The following is a 22,532-nucleotide window of genomic DNA, read 5'->3' as shown; positions in this document are numbered from 1 at the left end:
CGGAAGGACGTGCAACCTTTTCTGAAGAATTTTGGGAAGGCTTTGAAACGTAGGGGATTTTTCTTGATTGATGTTGAGAAAGATTTGTTGGTTGGCATACTTCGTTTCTAGATACTAATCAACATACTCTGGTCGGGGGAAAAATCAATACAAGGATTATTTGAACTAATCAGCATCGGGGAGGCCTATGCTAACTTTTCATCTGCCTCGTCTGCATACCAAAATCCAGGAGTTTTCACAATAAATGAACTACTGTATGTGATCGGGCACTTGGTGATATTTGGGGGTCCTTGGGAACTTTCTGATTGGGCCAAAGAATTGGCGAGTCTTCCAATGACCTTTTATGTAGGAAAATAAATAGACCTTAAAGAAACCTTCTAATGGATAATACATTTATAGAAAGTACATAAAAGGAAAATAATAATAATAATCATAAACCCCAATTTTCTTTTAAGACCCTCCCTTAAACTCAAGGTGTAGAATCACTAACAATTTAAGTTTATGAAGAAAACGTATGAATCAAATCAACAGATGTGGGATAAAACCAAAAACCCATGAACAACGAAAACTACTTTAGGCTAGAAACACAAACCCATAAAGAACGAAACCAAGAACTTTTGGATAGAAACATAGATCCTCATATAGAAATTTATGACAAAACCTACGAAGGACGAAACAAGAACTTCTGGGTCAAAAACAAAGATCCTCATAAAGAGATCTAAACAAATACCACAAACGTCTGATTTGAAAACGGAACAAAGACCCATTATTATTACTATTTTGATTTGCCATAATTGGAAATGAATCAAATTGAATCAACTTGAACCAAACCAAACTAATTACACCAAATCGAACTTAAACTAGTTGACTAAAGTGAATTGAATCGGTGTGATTCAAAATGAAAACACCGGAGCGATTGGTTGTGCGAAAGTTGAACCAAAACTTAAATGAACCGACCTTAATGACTGAACCAAATGTTGCATGAGCTTCATGAAATAAGGAGTACGTACGTGATTCGAACAGTCTGTAGCATTAGTGGATCAAATCTAGAGCGGCACACGATAGGAACTAAAAAGATGGAGTTAGGCGGAATACAAGCAGAATGGCAGACTTTGGTTGCTGTACGCGAATGAGTAGAAGGGATTTGAGAATGAAGTGCAAATTTGTTCGACGACGGATGGACTGAGGTGCAATATGAAAGCTCAACGACGTGGACTGAAGCGCTTGTGAACTCTCGAGCAAGGGTAGGCGGAAGAAGATCTGTTACAACAAGCAAGCGATGGGTCTGCCTCCATCAATGATTGATTGATGGAGAGCAAAGATTGAAGGATATGACGGCTAGGGTTCAATGAGATAAAACCTAAGGCTTTGATACCATAATAACTTAGAATACCTAATAATAACCTTTTATGTAGGAAAATAGATAGACCTCAAAGAAACTTACTAAATGAAAATAGATAAATGGAAAATACATAAAAGGAAAATACATAAAAGGAAAATAATAATAATCATAATCATAAACTCTAATTTTCCTTCAACAGTATGGAACCTTAAATTGGCAAACTTTTATTGTATGCCGCTATTGCTCGGGACATATGAGATACAGTTTAGAAGTTACACCCAAAGAGGCAGAATGCTTCTCGTCTTTATACTCTTTGCGCTTATTATAGTCTATATTTATTCTTCCCCGCCGTATTCTTTTGATTATTAGAAAATAATAAGAAAGGCTTCTATCATGGTTTTTTCTCCTTGTACTAGGTTTTTCTACATATACCTTGTGTTTTCTCTTCTTCCTCATTTTTCAATATTTATTGTTGTTTTCTTTTAAAGTATCTTGTAAGGTCCTTAGTTAGGGAAATAGTAGGATTATTAGTAGAATATTAGTATAGTTATTAGGAGGGGTATATTAGTAAATAGCTAGTAAGATGTGTCAAAAATTTAGTTATAAATAGAGGGTTTGAGTTGAGAGTAATGGGTGAAGAATTTTGTGGGATTTCATTGGGGAATTTGGGAGAGGATTCTCAACTCTCTAGAATGCGCCGAGGTATATTGTAGTTTCTTCTTGATATTGCAATATAACATCAATCGTTTGGTGTTCTTTGTGTTAAAAGGAAAATTAGGGTATGGATTATTAGTATTTTCCATTATTATTTTCCTTTTTGGTATTTTCCATTTATGAATTTTTCTTTAGTGGATTCTTTGAGGTCCATTTATTCCCTACGTAAAAGATCATTATGTACTCTAAATTATTATGATTTATTCAATAATATATAAAATTAGCACTTTGTTTGTTCTAGTTTGCTCTTCAGTGTTCTTGTTAGGATGTATCCTAACAAATTGTATCATTGCTGTTCTTTCATGTGTAAGTTAGTCCCTGGTTGATTGCCATTGGTTAGGTTAGGGCATGAGACTGCGCAGATGAAATGTAGCCTTTCTTGCAGGTTAGACCTCCGGCTGAAAAGCTTGATGGAAGAAAACTTTTTACTCCTGGAAATGGAACTTGAACGAGTGAACTTTCATAGTCTCCTTTGGATTAGTAGGGTGGACATTGATAATATGTGCTCTTAAACAGTAGAGTATCCAATTTTGCGCACATGATAGAGTGATACCAAAGTTTCTTTTGATACACACATCTGTATGTATGTATGTATGTATAATATGCTTATATGCATGCTGATTGTCAGTTGTCACACCATTCTTTGAACTATTTCGTACAATGTTTATTAGCTGTAGTGTAGTTAGCAGTGGAAACTTACACTTTGTTTTTGAAAAACCTAGATGGATGTGAAACGTAGTATAGAAGAAGGAGAGAAACGTTTCAATAAATTATCAATTGAAGAGCGAGGGAAATTTGACGAGGAAACTCTTGTCAATGTGAATAGCATCAAAAGACAGAGCACAAGCAGCCAGAGGACAAGTGGATTTAGCAATGAGTACATTGTGGTTAGTTTCTCTGTGCTTTGTGTTTTATGCAATTTATACAATTCTGCATTACTTTCTGTCTTGATTTTTCTTGATGTACTGATTTGGAGCTTGTTCTTGGTGTATATATTTCCTTGATTTTGGTGAGGATTGCGAGTGTTTTAATGTTGGAGAAGCACTCATTTTAAAGGAAAATATGATGTTCTGTTCTTTCTGTGAAGTATTTTTAAATTTTCATGGAAGTGTTTTGTTCTTTGGTCGTGTATATTTAGTGTTACTTAATTCCTCAAATAGACTACAAATAGTTGTTTGAATTGTTAGGAAATGAATCCATTGCTTAAAAAAAGGAAGTAAAACCAACAACAAACAAGGAAAAAATAGACATAAATAAAAGAAAGTAATACAAGAGAACAGGGAATTCAACAGTCTCCCTCACTCTGGTTTGTAGTTATCATCCATAGGTAGCTTGCTAAGACATTTATCAAATTGTCCTTTCAAAAGACCTAGTTAGCATATCTGCTGTTTGTTCTGTCGTTGGAAGATAAAATATGCATATTACACCTGCATCAACCTTCTCCTTTATGAAATGCTTGTTAACTCAATGTGCTTCGTCCTATCATGTAGAACTGGATTATGAGTTATAACAATGACAGCCATGTTATCACAATAAACTTGTATAGGTTCTTTGTAGACACTTTCGGTTCTTCAAGGATCCTGTTAAATCCATATGCTTTCACATATTCCATGCGCTAAGGGTCTAAATTCTGCTTCAGCACTACTTCTGGCTTCTACATTCTGTTTTTTACTACGCCATGTAACTAAATTTCCTCTAACAAATGAACAATAACCAGAAGTAGATCTTCTATCGGTCCCAATCAGCATTAGTGTACACTTCATCTTGAAAGTGATCATTTTTTGAAACAATATACCTTTACCTAAAGTTCCTTTCAAGTATCTCAAGATTTTATACACTGCTTCGAAGTGAGTAGGTTCAGATGAGTGCATAAATTGACTCACCATACTTATAGCAAAAGCTATATATGAACGTATGTGAGATAAATAGATCAATCTACCTACACGTCTTTGGTATCTACCTTTGTCCTCGACTTCCTCAGGGTTCACATCTTGTAATTTTAGATTTTGGTTTAATAGGGGTTTCTGCTGTCTAACAGCCAAGTAAGCTTCCTTTTGAAGCAGGTTGATAACATATTTCCTCCGATTAACAAAAGCCTCTTTCTTTGACCTTGCAAACTCCATCCCTAAAAAATATTTTAAGGCTCTCAAGTCTGAGATTTGAAACTGACAAGCTTGTTCTTAAGATCGACCAAACCATATTCATTATTTCCTGTAAGAGTAATGTCATGAACATAGACAATTAAAATAGAAGTTTTATTATTCTAAGTGTTTATAGAAGATTGTATGATATGCTTGACTTTGTGCTAGGCCACCAATCACCAAAGACTCAAGGAGAGGTAAGAGGGGAATTTTGACCTAGACAAATATGTTAGGATGGCAATTGGTCCTAACAACATCTGGCAGTAGAAAGGAAGGAATATATATCTAGGTGTTTTGTGCTGTGGTTCTTCATCTTGAATTTTATGAATTTTGTATGAACTTTGTTCATTGGGAGAGAGCAGCCCCCCTACTTGGCGTGATCAATACAGAATATATATCCATTCCTCCCAATAGTATTGTGCTGTGTGTGTTGCTTGAGTGCTTTGCATTGTGGTTGTGTGCTGGATTGAGTATCTTTGCATGTAAGCTTAGCATTGGTATTAGAGCGAGTTGACATTTTGGGAGGTGGAGCAAGATTGTGCTAAAGCAAATAGAGGAATGTTTAGCCACTTCGAAATTAGAGATCGGACCGAATAAACTAGAGGTTCAAAGATCACCAATTGTGGAAAAGACCGTGGAGAAGATGCATGCTATGTTAGTGGAGATGTATGAAGATCGTCAGAGGCAATAAGGAGGATTGGAACTCACGTGTATGAGCATCGGAAAAAGGAAGGTTAGAATGGAGAATATTGCCAGAGAGGAAGCGGTCGTGGGAGAAAGAGAGACGTCCTTAAATGCGAAAACATGGGCGGGGTAGGATCTGATTAAATTCAAAAAGTTGGAGATGCGGTATTCAATTGGGTAGACCTGGATGACTGGTTTTATAGAGCGAAACATTATTTCCAGTTGCATCTTCTGAATGAGCAAGAAAAGCTGAAAATCGCTATGGTGAGTCTGGAAGGGAAAGGCCAAAGTTGGTTTCGTTGGACAAAAAATCGAAAATGCTTTTGATCGTGGAAAGAACTGGAAGAGAGGATGTACCACCAATTTTGTCGTGGAGAGCATGGAACGAGATGCGCGAGATTTCTTGCTATAAAACAGGAGGGGATGGTGAATGAATATATGCAAAAATTTGAAGAATTATTGGCACCATTGTTGGAGATGGCCGATGATGTGTTATGGGGACGTTCACGAATGGGTTGGATCCAGTGATCAGGACAGAGGTGTTTTCCATGCAGGCCGTGGGCCTTGAAGACATAATAGATGCAACCCAATTAGCAAAGAAAAAGATTGAAAAGGCTAGGAATACCCAGGGCCCATACACGAGAGAGGTAAAAACGGACTAGAAACCCATGGTGAAGAACTTTGAAAGCTCTACTATGAAAGTGGTAACCCTTGCCGAGAAGATTCTTGCCCAATCAAACCACATAATCAATTTGCAACCTAACGCATTGGGAGGAGGAGGCCTGTGCGAAAGCACCTTTTGGTGATAGACGGATTCAAAACTTCAAGCAAGACGAGATAAAGGCCTGAGCTACCGGTGCGACGAGCCGTTTAGTAAAGGACATCGTTGCAAGAACAAAGAGCTCCGCCTCTACGTAGTGGTTGATGACCTTGAGGACACTGAGATGGAGGATATACTGAACGAAGAAGCGATGGTAGAAGTAAGCCTGGTTGTGGAGTTCTCATTGAACTCAGTGGTGGGTCTCACGGTGCCGGGAACATTCAAAATAAAGAGGATGGTGGAAGATGTAGAGGTTGTAGTTATGATAGATTGTGGGGCAACTTAGACCTTCATCTCATTGAAATTGGTGGAAGACCTGAAACTATCCATGGCAGTAACAACGAATTACGGGTTCATTATGGACTCGGGGAAGCGGTTCAATGTAGAGGAATGTGTAAAGGAATCACGGTGGGGCTGCCGGTTCTTACTATAGTGGATGACTTTCTACCGCTGGAGATAGGCAATCTTGATATGGTGCTTTTGTAGTGGCTTCGAAAACAAGCTATCCATGACCTTTCTAGTTGGAGATACAAAAACAATCTTAAAAGGGGACCTCTCATTGACCAGAATGGAAGTATCCCTGAAAATGTTAGTGATGACATGGCAACCAGATGATCAAGGATTTCTAATCGATTTCAGAGCCATGGGAATTCCTATAATCGACCGGCAACTGGTAGTGAAAGGTTCAGTGGAAGAGTTTCAGTAGGAATTCGAAAAACTCCAACTAGAATTTGAAGATATGTTTAACATGCTGAATGGGCTGCCCTGTATGAGGTAGATTGCTCACAGAATTCAGTTGAAGGAAAGTACAGATCCCATAACCGTAAGACCATATCGTTATCTCCACGCCTAGAAAATCGAAATAGAAAAATTAGTAAATGATATGCTGGAATCTGGTATTATACAGCCAACATCAGCTCATTGTCCAATCCGGTTATTTAAGAAGAAGGATGGGTGATGGAGATTTTGTGTTGAATATAGGGCTTTAAACTGGGCAACTGTACCCGATAAAGTCCTCATACCTATGATTGACGAGGTTCTAGATGAATTGAATGGGGCGAGTATATTTTCCAAGATAGACTTGAAATTTGGTTATCATCGAATCTGGGTACGAGATGAGGATGTAAGGAAAACAACTTTCAGAACACATGAGGGCCATTACGAGTTCCAGGTCATGCCGTTCTGCCTCACCAATGCTCCAACGACATTCCAAGCCCTAATGAACTAGGTTTTTCCACCTTATGTAAACCCTTGCTGGTATTTTTTGATGACATTCTTGTGTAGGCAAAGATGTTGAGGCCCATTTGGAGCACTTACGGTGGTGTTTCAATTATTACGACAACATAGCCTTTTTGCTACCTGGAAGAAGTGCCAATTTGCAAAGGATTGAATCGAGTATTTGGGGCATTGGGTATCGACCAAAGGAGTGGAAGCTGGCCAAGAGAAGATTAAGTCGATGTTGGAATGACCAATTCCAAAGAATGCGAGGGAACTCAGAGGATTTTTATGGCTGATTGGTGTTATCGACGATTTGTGGCAAATTATGGTGCAATCACCACCCCCCTTACACAGTTAACAAAAAAGAATGATTTTTGTTGGTCGGAGGAAGCATCAAGGGCTTTTGAATCTCTTAAAAAAGCCATGGTTATGTTGCCTGTTCTATCATTGCCGGATTTCCAATTTCCCTTTGAAATAGAAACAAATGCGTTTGAGTTTAGTCTTCATGCGGTGTTATCACAAAATAAGAGGCCAATCACATATTTCAGTAAGAAAATGTCAGATATAGTTCTTGAAAAATCTATTTATGAGAGGGAGTTGATGGCAATAGTTCTAGCAGTGGAGACCCACACTACTTGTTGGGACATCGTTTTGTTGTGTATATCAGAAAGCATTGAGGCACATCTTGGAACATAGAGAGATACTACCAGGGGTTCGGAAGTGGTTAATGAAGTTAATAGGGTTTGATTTTGAGATCTATTATTGAGTGGAATTGAAGAACAAAGCAGATGAAGCTCTTTCACGAATCCCAGTTAAGGCCTGTTTGGATATGATCACAGTACCATCTTTGCTGGATATTGAGGTGGTGGAGAAAGAATTCAAGATGTGAAATTGAAAGAAATATTTGACCGATTGATGTCAGATCCGGAGTGTGTTTCCTGTTATTCGGTATGAGAAGGCAAACTGTTTAATAGGGGCAGATTAGTACTCCCCAAAACGTCGAGCTTAATTCCAACCGTTTTACTTTCCATGACCCAGTAATTGGGGGTCATTTGGGGAAGTTACGTACCTATAAAAGAATTGCAGCGGAGTTGTTTTGGGAAGAAATGAAGAATGATATCAAGCTGTATGTGGATCAGTATCATATTTGCCAATAAAACAAGATTCAAGCACCATCACCAGCCAGACTACTACAACCTCTCCTTATCCTTAACCGCATTTGAGAAGACATATCCATGGATTTCATAGAGGAATTGCCACATTCCAAGGGGTTTAACAACAATATTGGTAGTAGTAGACCGACTTAGCAAGTAAGCGCACTTCATCGCATTGAGCCACCCATTCTCGGCCAAAATAATAGCCCCTAGCATCCATCAAAGAGGTGGTTCGTCTTCATGGGTATCCCCGTTCAATAGGATAACAGAGATAGAGTGTTCTTTAGCCACTTTTGGGAAGAGTTGTTCCGTTTACAAGGTACACAACTAAGGAGAAGCACAACGTATCACCTCCAAACTGATGGGCAATCGGAAGTGGTTAACAAATGTTTGGAACTGTACCTAAGGTGTTTTTGTCATGAAAAACCAAAGACTTTGAGCGAGAAAATAGCATGGGCCGAATATTGGTACAATACCACCTACCAAGCATCTATAAAAAACACCCCTATATGGTTGTTTATGGACAACTCCCTCCAATAATTTCTTATAGGCAATCGGGCACCACTCCGAATGATTCGGTGGAGTATCAATTGCAATCTAGAGATGAAATGTTAGCTGCCATTAAAGGTCATTTGAAACATGCCCAAGAACAAATGAAGAAGTTTGCCGATGTGTACCGTAAAGATGTGGTCTTCAACTTGGGGACTAGGTGTAATTAAAATTACAGCTGTACAGACAACAGCAGTGGCTAAGAAGCGTTGTGAAAATCTTTCTTCTGAGTATTTTGGCCCGTACATGGTGTTGGGAAGAGTTGGAGAAGTGGCCTATTTGCTGGCCTGCCAGAAACCGCTAAAGTATATCCGGTTTTCCACGTGTTCACAACTTAAGAAAGCGGTGGGTGACCATCAAGTCCAAACCGACATATCCTTGCTCAATGATCAGATGGAATTGGTTTTAGAATCCAAAAATGTGATTCAAATTCGTTGAAATGAGGCTGAACGCAATTGGGAATATTTGGTGCAATGAAAGGATCAGCCGACTCATGAGGCCACTTGGGGGTCCTATGCGATGCTCACAAATCAATACCCAAATTTCCACCTTGAAGATAAGATGTCGATAAGATGTCTCTTCTCCATGGGGTACTGTGAGGCCACCAATGACTGACTTTACTCAAGGAGGGGTAAGAAGAGAATTTCGACCTAGACAATATGGTTATCAGGATGGCCAGTGGTCCTAACAACGTGTGGCAATAGAAAGGAAGGAATATATATCTAGGTGTTTTGTGCTAGGGTTCTTCATCTTGAATTTTATGCATTTTGTATGAACTTTGTTCATTGGGAGAGAGCAACCCAGTGATTGTGTGATCAATACAGAATATATATATCCATTACTCCCAATAGTATTGTGCTATGTGTTTTGCTTGGGTGCTCTGCATTGTGGTTCTGTGCTGGAGTATCTTTGTAGGTAACTGGGAGCTTAGCACTTTGCTGGTACCTGCAGCTAGTGATTATCTTTCCAAAGCGTTCAAACCATGCTCTTGGGGACTGTTTGAGACCATATAATCTGCAGACTTTGTTCTTTTCCGATTCCATTTCAAATCTAGTGGTAAACATATAAACACTTCTTCTAAATCACCATTGAGAAAAACATTCTTAACGTCTAATTGATGAAGTGGCCAATTAAAATTAGTTGCAACTGACGAAAGGACTCTAATTGAGTTGATTTTTGCGACCATAGCAAAAGTCTCTCGATAATCGGTTTCATAGGTCTGAGTAAAGCCTTTAGCTACTAGTTTGGCATTGTATCTTTCAATATAACCGTTAGTATTATACTTTACTGTAAACACCCATTTGCACCCTACAGTGTTCTTACCTTTTGATAAGTTTGTCATTTCCTAAGTTCCACTTTGTCTTAGAGCATTTATTTCTTCCATAACTGCTAGTTTCCAATTTGGATCATCTAGGGCTTCTTGTATATTTGTAGGAACAAATAAGTTATCTATTCTAGATGTAAAGGCTTTATGACTATTTGACAATTTTGCATATGAGATGTAATTTGCAATGGGATACTTGGTACATGGTCTAGTCCCTTTTCTAATAGCAATAGGAACTTTGAGATTAAAGATAATAGGTGAGGTATTTTGAACATTTGAAATATTAGCAATAGAAGGAGGACTTACCGCATCATTTATCGAGTTTCCAAATTGGTTTTGCGTAGAATCAACTCTCTGGTCTTAGTTTCTTTGATTGTAAACTCTTCTAGTATAAAATTTTAACTTAGGAATTTGACGTATAAGGCTAGTTTGTAGTATTTCTCCCTTAAATGAGAAATTTCTATACTTGACTTTGAAACACTTGGGATGGACATGTGGAGATGACCAATAGAAGAAAGTTGTTTTAGATGTTTACAAAAAATTATCTTCTACATCTAACTTCTTCCCCTAAAGAGAATTTGGGGTAAAATATGGTTGTTTTTCTAAAAAACATGTCTATGCTTGCATGTTTTTTTTTTTGCTCAAGATCGAAACATTTGTACCCTTTTTTATTTAAGGCATAACAAAAAGACAATGCACTTTGTAGTTCTATGCTAAGCTCCCAGGTGCCTGCAGAAACTCAACCAGCACACACAAACACAATGCAGAATTCCCAACCAGCACAAACACAACACAATAGTATTGGGAGGAATAGATGTATATAATCTGTATTGCACAATAGAAGTTCAGCAATAGTTTTCCAGCCAAGTAAGAGGGCTGTTCTCTCCCAATGAACAAAGTTCATACAAAATGCATAATATTCAGAATAAAGAACCCTATCACAAAACACCTAGATGTATATTCCTCTCCATCTGCTGCCACGTGGTGTTAGTACCACTGACCAACCTAACAACCATATTGTCTAGGCTGAAATTTTCTTCTTACCCCTCCTATACGTTTTGGTGATTGGTGGCCTAGCATTCTATGATCAAAACTTGATCTAAAAAGACTAGGTATGTGAACATATGTAGTGCAACAAAAAACTTTCAAGGGTAAATAGAGTATATGCGACAAGTTGGAAAACTAGTTTGAGACATTATAGTAGAGGGGTTCTAAACTTTAAGACTTTGCTAGGCATCCTATTTATCAAATAGGTAGCCATGTGTACAACTTTCCCCCATAGATACTTCGAACATGCATAGCATTATGGCATGTGCAACCTCAAGTAAATGTCTATTTTTCCGTTCAACAATTCCATTTTGTTGGGGGTATCATGACAAGTAGACTGATATGAAATGCCTTTTTCTTTTAAAAAATCTCTCAAATAGGCATTGAAATATTCCGTTCCATTATCGGAGTGTAAAATGCTGATTTTTTGGTTTGAAATTGAGTTTCAATAATATCATAAAATTTTTTTAAAAAAATCTTTCACCTTAGATTTATTTGTCATTAAGTTGACCCGAGATACACGTGTGTGATCATCAATAAAGGTAACAAAATCGCTTTTTTCCACTGAGTCAAAATTTTAGAAAGATCCCTACATCACTGTATGAGATAAAACAGCTTGGAGGCTTTGTATGGTTTTGGAAAATAGGTGGATTGTGTGGCGGTACAGATCATCCATTGTGGCGGCAATCCTGGTGTCACGGCGACATTGATCCCGGCTGCTGTCTTCTGGCATTGAGTTTCTTCTCCACTCGGGTTCCATCAAGACTGGTGTCTAGGATTTTGTTGTTATCCTACCTTGATACCATATTGAAAGTAACGACAAAGAGCTAATACACAAATTTATGTGGAAACCTTAGTACAGATAGAGATAGAAAAACCACAGTAGAGAGTTTTCTTATTATTTTCTTACGAAACAAAAGGATACAAGAGGGGGGATATTAATAGGCAACAAGAGCCTAAAATAAAAAAGGAAAGAATAATTAGGGTGATATAATTTACAAAACTACCCTTGAGCTTTCAATACACGATAAACCCACTAATTTTAGAAATAACAAATACACCCAAAATCTCTAATATGTAAATCAGAGGACTAACGATTAGTTGGAAAAAAGTCTTTCAGAACAGCAAGTGGAGTTTTAAAATTCAAAACTTTAGAAGACATTTGATTCATCAGGTAAATAGCCGTAAAAATTGCTTCTCCCCACAAGTATTTATTTAGGAACTGCCAAAATATTTAATTTTCTGTCTTATTTCATTTGGAAAGAATGAATTTAGCGTATAATGCAATAAATACAATAAAATATTAACATACAAGGAAATAATCAACACTCTCCACTCAAGCTGGTTTGAAGATATCATTCGAGGTCAGTTTGTCAATCAACTTGTTGAATGGCTACTTTGGAAGACCAGTTAACATATTAGCAATTTGTTCTGTTGTCGAAAAGTAGTGAATGCATATTACTCTTGCATCTGTCTTCTCCTCTACAAAATGTTTATCAACTTCAATATGTTTCAATGTTTCATCCTATCAAAGAATGGATTGGATTGTGGGCAATGGGAATTGCTGCCTTGTTATCGCAATAAATACGCATGGGCTTCGATTCTTCCAACAATCTTCTTATCCATATGCTCTCACAAATACCATGGGCTAAATCTTTAATTTTACGACAATAATGTTGGCTGGACATTTTTGCACCCAGCATGATCTTTAGTTTTTCATTTCTAATTTATTTTTAAATTTTCAAAATGATGTACTTTCCTCCATTAAAATTGAAACCATCTTGAATGTAAATAAAAACACTGGTGTTATTTGCAGTATGACGATTGGTTACGGAATTTTATAGTCTCAAATCTTGACCACTTAAATTGTAACTTGTTCAGCCGGTTGTAAGTTTTCTAATGTTGACCAAGTATGCTGGTGTCTTTAGTTAATTTCAGATGTGATTCATTTTCAAGATTAAAAAATTTACACCTTGACTGCACCAAATTTTCATGAAAGATGCTTTCATTTTGCTGGAATGATAATCTGATTAGATGAGAGAAAAGACTTTGATTTCCAATTTTCTGTTCTCCCATTTGATCACAATATCTTGAATGTTAGATAACAATATTGGTGGCTGCTGAGGGAGTTCATAAGCTGCCCACTATCAATGGCAGCGGGGACTTAAAGGAAGCTTTGCAAAAACTTGCATCTATTCCTTCCAGCAAAATATTGGTAAGTTGGACTGTATTTCATTTCTGGTTTGTTTTATTCTTCATGTCTCAAAATCGATTCTGTTTGCATGCAGGCTGTTGAAGTTTTGTGGACACCACAAAATGAAAATGACACATTGTCCGAGCGCGAGCTCCTTGAAGATTACCCACTTTTAAGGCCTCTATAAGTATGTGCGGAAACAATACTTTTATCATGCTTTACTGATTACACATAATGATTAGAATATAGAGTGCCTGTCTTGACATAGAAAGTTTGTATATAATATACGGAAATTGGACAAAAAATTCAAATTTAGTTTTCATTTAGTGGATGAACCTTGCCTTTATACCATGTACTACTTAACAATTATAGAATAGTTATAGCTGGTTGTTGACATGGAGGAAAACTCAAAAATGTAAGTATGCTTTCTCCTCTCCACATCTTCTCAGCTCATCTATAACAAAGGTGGTCTGATTCAACAACTCCGGTCATCCTCAACTTTCTTCCACTTCACTTAATGAGTTTGCATAATTCATCATGGAAATCAAGAGCTGCAGCATTAATAATCAGTATTTTTGCATGTGACAAGATTTCTGCTTCTCTCTATAAGCTTCGAGGGAAGGTCAGAGAACTACTCTCAGTCAAGAGGCGGGGCTTTGGCTTGAAGGAGAACTACACAAGTTCTTGAAGGATCCGATTCACGTATTTCCAAGACGACCAAATCGTAGCAGTGCTTGTACGTTTCGCAAAGTTTAGAACAAAAGGTGGTTTTCAGATATAGCATGCTGGCCTCCTACTGGTGGACTAAAAAACCTACATGTTCCTGCTGGCTCCAACAAAAAAGGATAGCATTGTTTGGCTGAAATGATCAGAGAAAACTTGAAGAGGACCAATGATCAGTTTCTGCCAGACTCCAGAGGATATAGTAGAAGATGGAAGTTTTGATAAGGATATTGTTCATCCAAAAAGATCGTTTATGGAAGTTGTTCAGGCAACGAAGGTGACAGGACATCATCAAATAGACCATGATTTGCCATCTTATTGGGATAGAAACAAAAATGAGATGCCGCATTTGAATCTAAGTTCTCTGTTAGGTAGTCACAAGACTAATAAGACTTCAGAAGATTTCTTGCAAGAGTCCATCTCCATTGACCTGTTTTCTGAAGATAAAGCTCTTGTGAAGTTTAACAAAGAAATCTTGGGCAAATGGTACGAATATGGAAGGATGCATTTAAAGGTCGAGCGCTGGTCAAAGAAGGATACTTCTCTCTAATAATGCTGATTTTTCCAATTAACTTCTGACCTGAGCACCATTAGTATCCTACTGTTTGGAATAAAGTGTCTAGCATTGACCCCATCATATCTGCAAAAAAAAAAAAAAAAAAAAAAGAAAGGAAAAAAAAGTCTATCATTCGCAAATTGTAATAACAAACGGATCTTATCTTTCCCAACAAAGAAATTTTCAAATAACCCATTTTCATGAATCTAAGAAATCAAAGCTCCAAAAACTTTACTAATGGGTGAGAAAAAGAAAAGGTGACCATAGGTCACCTTGACAAATTCCACGAGATGCAATGATGGCGGCTAAACTTTTGTTGTTTCAGGCTTCCAACAATGACTCTTCCCTTTTTACATGATGGCCTCAGAAGCAACGAGTTCGAGACCTACAGAACTAAGCAATGGGTAACAATTACTTAGTACGGACTTCAGAAGTAAGAAGTAAACGAAGAAAATACATCTCTACATGGTTGCCATGCATTAAAAAGGCTTGAAGTAAATGAAGAAAATGCATCTTCTTCATGGTTGCTATGAACTAAAGACTTGGGATGTCCTCAAAACGATAATGAGTTTCATACTTAACTTCTAATTAAGACAAGTAACCTTTCATACTTAACTTCATACTAGTAAACAACCCATGCGATGTACGTGAAAATCACACACGAAAAAGTTACAATTTTAACTTAAATTTATAAAATTGAAAGAGTCATTTCAAAAATTTCCAAATTCGTCTTCTTCTTTTCCTATGTTTCTTTGTTTTTCCATTGATTGAATGTTAAATTTTGATTCGTTTGCCCAATTAAAATTTCATTTATTAACATCTTGAGCTTATAAGTTACAAACTTAACCATCTAAATCTATATATATCAAAATAAAGTGGAAGATATAAAGGTTGTTAGTTGTGTAATAACATGTAGCGTTATGTAATATCATCTTACGTTGTGTAAGATAGAAAAGTTACATTTTGACCCTAATAACATAGAACATTAACTAATATCGGTTATGATCAAATCAAAACTTTTTTCTTTTTTAATAATGAGATGAAAATTAACGAAGTGTAATCTCTACCTTGTTGAATGTGAAAATGATCGCAAACATTAAATCTATGTAAATGAGAAAATTATCACTAAAACAAGACTAAAAAAAGTTATAATGAAAAGCTAAAAACATCCGTTAAAATCATATTTCTTTTGAAATTATGAAATTATAAATGTGAAATCATAATTTTTTAAATGATGTTGTAGGTAAAAAATTAAAGGAAATACTTTAATATTTCTTGCTTTACATATTTTTATTACTTTTACGTATACTTTATAAATTACAACAATATTTACATTGTTTTCACAAAATCAAAGTATAGGTCACTCAACCATTTCATTAATAAAATAGTTTTGGTAAAACAAAAATAAATGAAGAAAAAAACATGAGCAAGATTCCCGTGGTTACATTAAAAAAATTCTCAATATTACTTGACTTAAACATAAAGAACAGACATATATACATGCCAAAGTTGGTGGTTCAAGTTTTCCCAATTTCTGTACTAAAAAAACCCTATAAACGAAGGAATATACACAAGTATACTTCTATATACAAAAAAATAGGCAACAAAATAAGAAAAAAATTAGAAGAGAATAGAAAAACATGATTTGATTTCTTATCCACCCTTAGCATTTTGTTGTGACTTGTGAATATGAATGAAAAAAATGAGGTATTTATATCTAAAGATTTGAAAAGAAAGATTTTGGAAAGGTTGCAAGAGATCCAAAAGAGTTAATATGAGATAATGGAATGTGAATAGTAGGAAGATGGAAGATTAAGGGAGAGAGAGAAATATGAATGGATTTGGATGAATTTAAATGATATAATTAATTGGAGAGAAAATTTTAAAATTTTGAGAAAAGTTATAATAAGGAGATGAAAAGTTAACAAATGGTAACTTCTATCTTGTTGAATGTGAAAATGACCACAAACATTAAATCTATGTGAATTACAAAAATACCACTAACGCAAGACTAAAAAAAGTGATAACGAAAGGATAAAATGGGGCTAAAATGTTTCTCAACTTTCATCCTTTTATTTATATATACTATAGATTAGAAATTTTTGGTCTGTCAACCTTTGAAAGCAAAATACAAAAACAAACAGAGCCAAAATACAAGTGTAAGGGTAGAGATATGTGTTGAACCATCCTTTGGCTCCATAATAGCCTAGATTGATTCCATCTTTATTTTCAAAGAATAACTAAGTTCTCACCTAAAATTTCAATGAAAATGAAAGAGGAAAAGGGATGGAATGTCAAATTTGGAAGAGCTTTAGTTAGAAATATTCCTTCTAATATGAGGTCTGTGTCTTGAATGAAGCCCTTGAGGGTTTTATATACGTGTCCAAACGGAATGTTATTTAGCATCTATCATTTGAAATTTGACAATGAACATTAAATTTCATGCCTTGTTGCACGGCTTCATCGAGTCACTGATCCATTGGATCTAGCACAATTTGAACTTTGGCTGCTACTATCTTCTTGATTAGACGGCTACCAACCACACTAGTCGTTTTGCAGTTTCATTTTTTTGTATGTTCATTGCGTGATCTTTCGGTTCGTCGCTTTACATGTTGATCTTGTATAAATTTGGTTGCTTCTTTTCTTCATAATTCTTCGACGCAACTAACTTCTTGCGTTTTCTCTTCTTTATTTATAATAAAATATTGAAACATAATAAATAGACATTTTAATCAATTGTGAGCTTGTGTTCACATAGTAATTTTTTTTATATTTATTCATTACAATTCATTACCTTCTTTCTCAACTTAACTTCATTATTTTAATTAAAAAGCTACGTGTATTATGAAGTATTTCTACAAGTCCCCACTTTCAATTCTAAAACAATGCTTGTTTTCAAGTATATTACTAGAGACTAAGTAAAATTTTAGTTTGTCTTGATGGGAACATTAAACTTATTATTAGTGAAGTTCCTGGAGTTTTTGATAACTCAAATCCATGAAAATGGACTGTTTGAAGGATTTTTGGTGTCGGGAAAGCAGATGTTACCAATGATATCCAAGTCAAAATGTTAATTCGGATAAATAAGCTTTATAGGAAGTAAACATTGATGAAGCTACTTTGAATTCCACGACAAATAGATTGAAGTGCAAAGCTGGTTAATTACCCTTTATCTACTTGTGTTGCTTCTTGGAAGATACTCACAACCAACAGTAGAACCAACACTAGTTTTGGCTGCCGATTATTGACAGAGTGCACTTGAAACTTGATAGATGAAAAAGGTACAATTTGTCTCGAGAGGGAAGCTAATTAACCCTTTGTAATTCAATTTTGGCTGTTGGATTCGTTAAATTTTCTAAATCTCACGAACTTTTAAGAGAAGGAACTTGTTTTCTTAGAAAACTCAAGAACACACAAGAGAAGAACATTGTTATCTTGAAATTCATTTTCTTTATAAATTTCAATTTGTTTCCATTGATTTGATTCTTTTCTCTTGCGTATAAACTAAGGAAAAAAACTTTTTATCTAGTACTCAAAAGACATTTCCTAAAAGACACAAAATAAATGAAGTAAATGCATATATACCATTCATGCACTTGAACAATTAAATGTATTTAGAAATGCATGTCTTTTGAAATTAGAAATGTATGTGTTATACATAATGTATCTAGCTTATTAATTTCTAACATGCCGCCTTGAGCTAGACTTCTCAAACTCTAAGCTTCTCTTTCATTTTCAAGAACGAGTCTGTCTTTAATGTTTCTGTGAATGTGCTTGCAACTTGATCTTGTGTCTAACAATACTTGATGTATACTTCTCCATCTTTGATCAATTCTCTAAAGAGATAGCACTTGATCTTTATGTGTTTGCTTCTTTCATGAAAAACATGATTCGTAGAAAGTGAAATAGGTGATTGATTGTCACAGAACATGATGCTCCCTTTCTCTTAAGGATACTTCAATTCATGTAGTACCTTTCTTAGCTAAAGTGCTCGACAACTAGTTGCAGACAAAGAAAAGTATTCAGCTTCCATTGTTGACAATGCTAAAACATCTTGCTTCTTTGATGCCCATGATACTGTTCCAAACCAATATTAAATACATACCTAGAAGTACTTTTGAAATCATCAATATTTCCCCCAATTACTATCACTATAGCCAACAAGAACATTAACCACATATTTTTTATAATGGTTTTCATGATCAACAGTTCCAAGAATATATCTAAGAACTCTCTTTTCAGCTTCCCAATGACTTCTCTTTGGTGATGTCATAAATCTACTCAATAAACTGATTGAGAACATAAGATCAGGTGTAGTTGTAGTTAAATTTAACTTCCAAAAAAGACTCCTATAAATTGTGGCATCAAAAGCTTCACTAACATCATGTTTGCTTAACTTTCAACCAAGTTCCATAGGAGTATTGAGAGGGATAAACATTCTCTATTTTGAACTTTATATACAAATTTTTTGCTTACTTCTTTTGGGAAACTGTAATCTCATTATCACCTTATTTAACTTCAATACCAAGAAAGTAATGAAGTAAACTTATATCAGTTATCTCAAATTCTATTTTCTTCATCTCTTTGAATTCTTCAATCATCATGTTTGAATTTTTCGTAAAGATTAAATCATCGACATAAGACAAATTATCAAGAAATTATCATTTTCGTCTTTTTTGGTGTGAAGAGCATGTTCATATGGACATCTTCTGAAAGCATCCTTCAAGAAAAAAATGTTGATGTAGCTGTCCCAGGCTCTTGGTGCTTGCTTTAGCCCATACAATGCTTTCTTCAATCGACACACCTTATTTTTTTTCTCCAATCTTGACATAAGCGAAGGGCTGCTCAACATATATTGCATCCTCCAAATACCCATTTAGAAATGTTGACTTGACATCCATTTGAACAATACAGCTGAAACAGAACTTCTGCATAAGATTAGTGCAAGGATTAAATTCAAATAGAAAAATTACTAATTTTCCAGCAACGACGCTAAAAACTTTATACTCATTTTATTTTTTCGTTATTATTGCATTATATGTAAAGTTCATTCGTAGATATATCATGCGAGGATCTACTACTGTGACTAGGATGACTTCTGGGTTACGATTATGCGATAAAGGTGAATGTTCGTTATTATTGCGTCTCCAAGGTGAGTTTGTCTCACCAAAGTGGAGTTTGTCTAAACTCGTTCTTCCACGCATTAGCCATATCCTTGCTACTTGCCCTCGCGGATAGTTGGCGATAAGCACTAGCCAAGTGATGAAAATAGCTCAACTAACGCAATAGGAGTTATAAGCAAAGAATACAAAAACTTGATACTCGTTTTATTTGTTTCGTTATTATTGTGTTATATGAAAAGTTGATTCATAGATATGTCATGCGAGGATCTAATAATGCGACTAGGATGACATCTAGGTTAGGATTATGCGATAAAAGGGTCGTCTTACCTATGCATTGTTAATAAATGCATGATAATTAACCTTTAGTACAAGTTTTTCTCTTTCTCGCCCAAGTGTAAGCACAAAAAGAGGTTTCCTGGTAAGTTCAAAGTCGAACACAAGGATTTAATTTTCCTAAATGAATCTATCTTGCATCTTAATCCTATGCAGTGACTATACAGTATAAAGTTATGCATAGTATGGTTTTCCTAATTATTTACACTATGGTGCAAATTAGAACAACAAGGTGGATATCGCGGTGAAATGTGATGAAATATGAACTCAGTGATTTTAGGCGTGGATGCGTAAGAAAATTTAATTAATTTAATGTGAAACGAGGGAGTTTAACATTTCAAGCCAATACAAAGCATTTATTAACTTCAGAATTAAGACAAGTAACCTCTCTGTGTATTCGCCATACTTGCTCGCGTCTTGAGATCCAAATACTTAATAATAATCTATGATCTGTATCTTCTTTTGTTTGCTTAAACTATAAATAAGTTGTCCTTATTACTTTCGGTGCTTTCGCCATATATATCATACCTTTATGTGATATATGCAAAAAACAAATTCGACGACAAGATTGTATTGCTACAATCTCCTCACTCGTAGGTTAGCGAAACATGGGTCCTCATGCGTCAAGTGATAACAATCAATACTTTATCTTTTCTCTCGATGGAGATATGGTATAGATGGTCATATTTAACTAAACATAACTTATAATGCATTCAACTAGAGTCATTAGTATAAAAATATCCTACATTTGGCAAATAATTAACTAAGCGAGTAATGAATGAACAGAAAAGGAAATATGGGAGAATTTTCCCCCACCCCCAATTCTTCTTTCATTAATCTTGCATTATCCCATTTCCACTGCCCTCAATTATTATTTTTGAGATATTACAAAGATTGATTCTTGTTAGGACATTTATAGTTCCCAGTAATTTTGAGTACAATAGAAAATTCATAGATCATTGAGTATTGTTTTCTTTTATGAGTTGAAACACATACAACTTATATTTTTATGTGCTCTCCATTTAGCTTTTGATCATATATTTCTTTTTGAGAAATGAAATAAGTTATACGTATTTGCTTCTTTGAATTGAACCTCTTCTTTATATTCATCATAGAAACCACTGAATGCAGGTACTATGTGATGAGATACATGAGAGATATAATCACTAAAGGGAGCATAGTAGTCACAGATTTGGTATGTTATGTTTAAATGATTGTTTGAATTATTTTATATAATTCACGTAATTAAAGTATGAACTTCAATATTTTGGGCTTCATATCAAATTGATACAAGTAGCTCATATAGTCAATTCAAGTTGGATGAAGTGCGAATAGAGTTAACTAATTTATTTTTGTAGCCACATGTGATTATGATGATTAGCTAAGTTTTGTTGGGTTAGCTAGAAATATATATTTATTCCTTTTAGATGAATCAATGATATATTTGGGTTAGCTGAGTTTTTTGGGCTAGGTGAATCTCAATGTTGATATGGTTCACTTTTGGGCTAGGTATATATTTTGTTCATATTAGACAGAGCTAGGTAGAACAATTTCTTCATATGGTAAAAGTTTAATTTGGGCTATTGTAAGTATGTATATGGTTCAATGATATATGCAATTTGTTAAATATTAGTTATTTGATGAAAAGTTTGGGTTGATTCAATTATTCACAATTAATATGGATTTGAAAACAAGTGCAATAATTATATGGGTATTTCAAATTATACAAATTTTCATTTAGAAAAAAAAAACCTTGACATGCAAAACGTGTCAAGAATTAAATTTCTTATTCTTGACACTGGATTACTTGATAGGTAATAAGCATCAAAATTAAATATTCTTGTCAAATAATATATGTCAAGAATAAACAAATTCTTGACACGTAAAAAAATGTCAACTGATCTCATATACTTGATGTTTATAAAATGTCAAGTACACTTCATCTTAACGCTTAAAAACTGTCAAGAAAAAACTCTTATTCTTGACACTATTACTTGACGCATTTAAAAGCAAGTATATACTTGACAGGCAAAAAGCGTCAAGTAAGACTATTTTTGTAGTAGTGATAGTTCAAGGTCAAGAATCTAAAGTCTGCAAGCTAGATAAATCCCGCTATTGCCTAAAACAAGCTTCTACAACTTTGATAAGCTAATCATATCTAGAGGATTCAAAGTAAATGAGAGTGATAGATGTATCTACTATAGACTGAGAATGGCTTATGCACTATCATATTCTTATATGTAGATAACATGTTAATCTTTGAATCAAACTTGCATGTCATAAATGACGTAAACTCAATGTTGAGTGCAAATTTTGACATGAAAGACTTAGAAGAAGCTAATGTAATCCTAGGTATCAAAATTACTAGAAATGAAAAGAGAATTTCTTTAGATCAATCTCATTATATAGAGAAGATGCTAAAGAAATACAATTACTTTGATAACAAACCAACCTGTACACCCTATGATTCTAGTATTAAGTTGTTCAAGAACATTGACAACAATGTTAAATCAATCTGAATGTGCGAGCATCATAGGCAATCTCCGATAAGTTGTTGACTACATTAGACCAGACATAACTTATGCTATAGGGTTACTATGTAGGTTTACT

General features: G+C 35.1%; 1 protein-coding gene across 1 annotated transcript in view; it reads left to right on the top strand.

The window, feature by feature from the left end:
• The window catches only part of LOC103501059 (uncharacterized), a 28,107-nt gene extending 14,574 nt beyond the window's left edge, over window positions 1–13,533 (top strand). Inside the window, exons 4-6 of the mRNA XM_051080882.1 lie at window positions 2,779–2,943; window positions 13,095–13,208; window positions 13,282–13,533. Coding sequence (XP_050936839.1) covers window positions 2,779–2,943; window positions 13,095–13,208; window positions 13,282–13,374 — 372 coding nt within the window. The 3' untranslated portion in view covers window positions 13,375–13,533. The remainder of the gene's footprint in view (window positions 1–2,778; window positions 2,944–13,094; window positions 13,209–13,281) is intronic.
• The last annotated feature ends 8,999 nt before the right edge of the window (window positions 13,534–22,532 follow it).

This window comes from Cucumis melo, chromosome 2, assembly GCF_025177605.1.
Source record: "Cucumis melo cultivar AY chromosome 2, USDA_Cmelo_AY_1.0, whole genome shotgun sequence".
NCBI classification, from domain to species: Eukaryota; Viridiplantae; Streptophyta; class Magnoliopsida; order Cucurbitales; family Cucurbitaceae; genus Cucumis; species Cucumis melo.
This window is presented reverse-complemented; position numbering and strand designations above follow the sequence as displayed.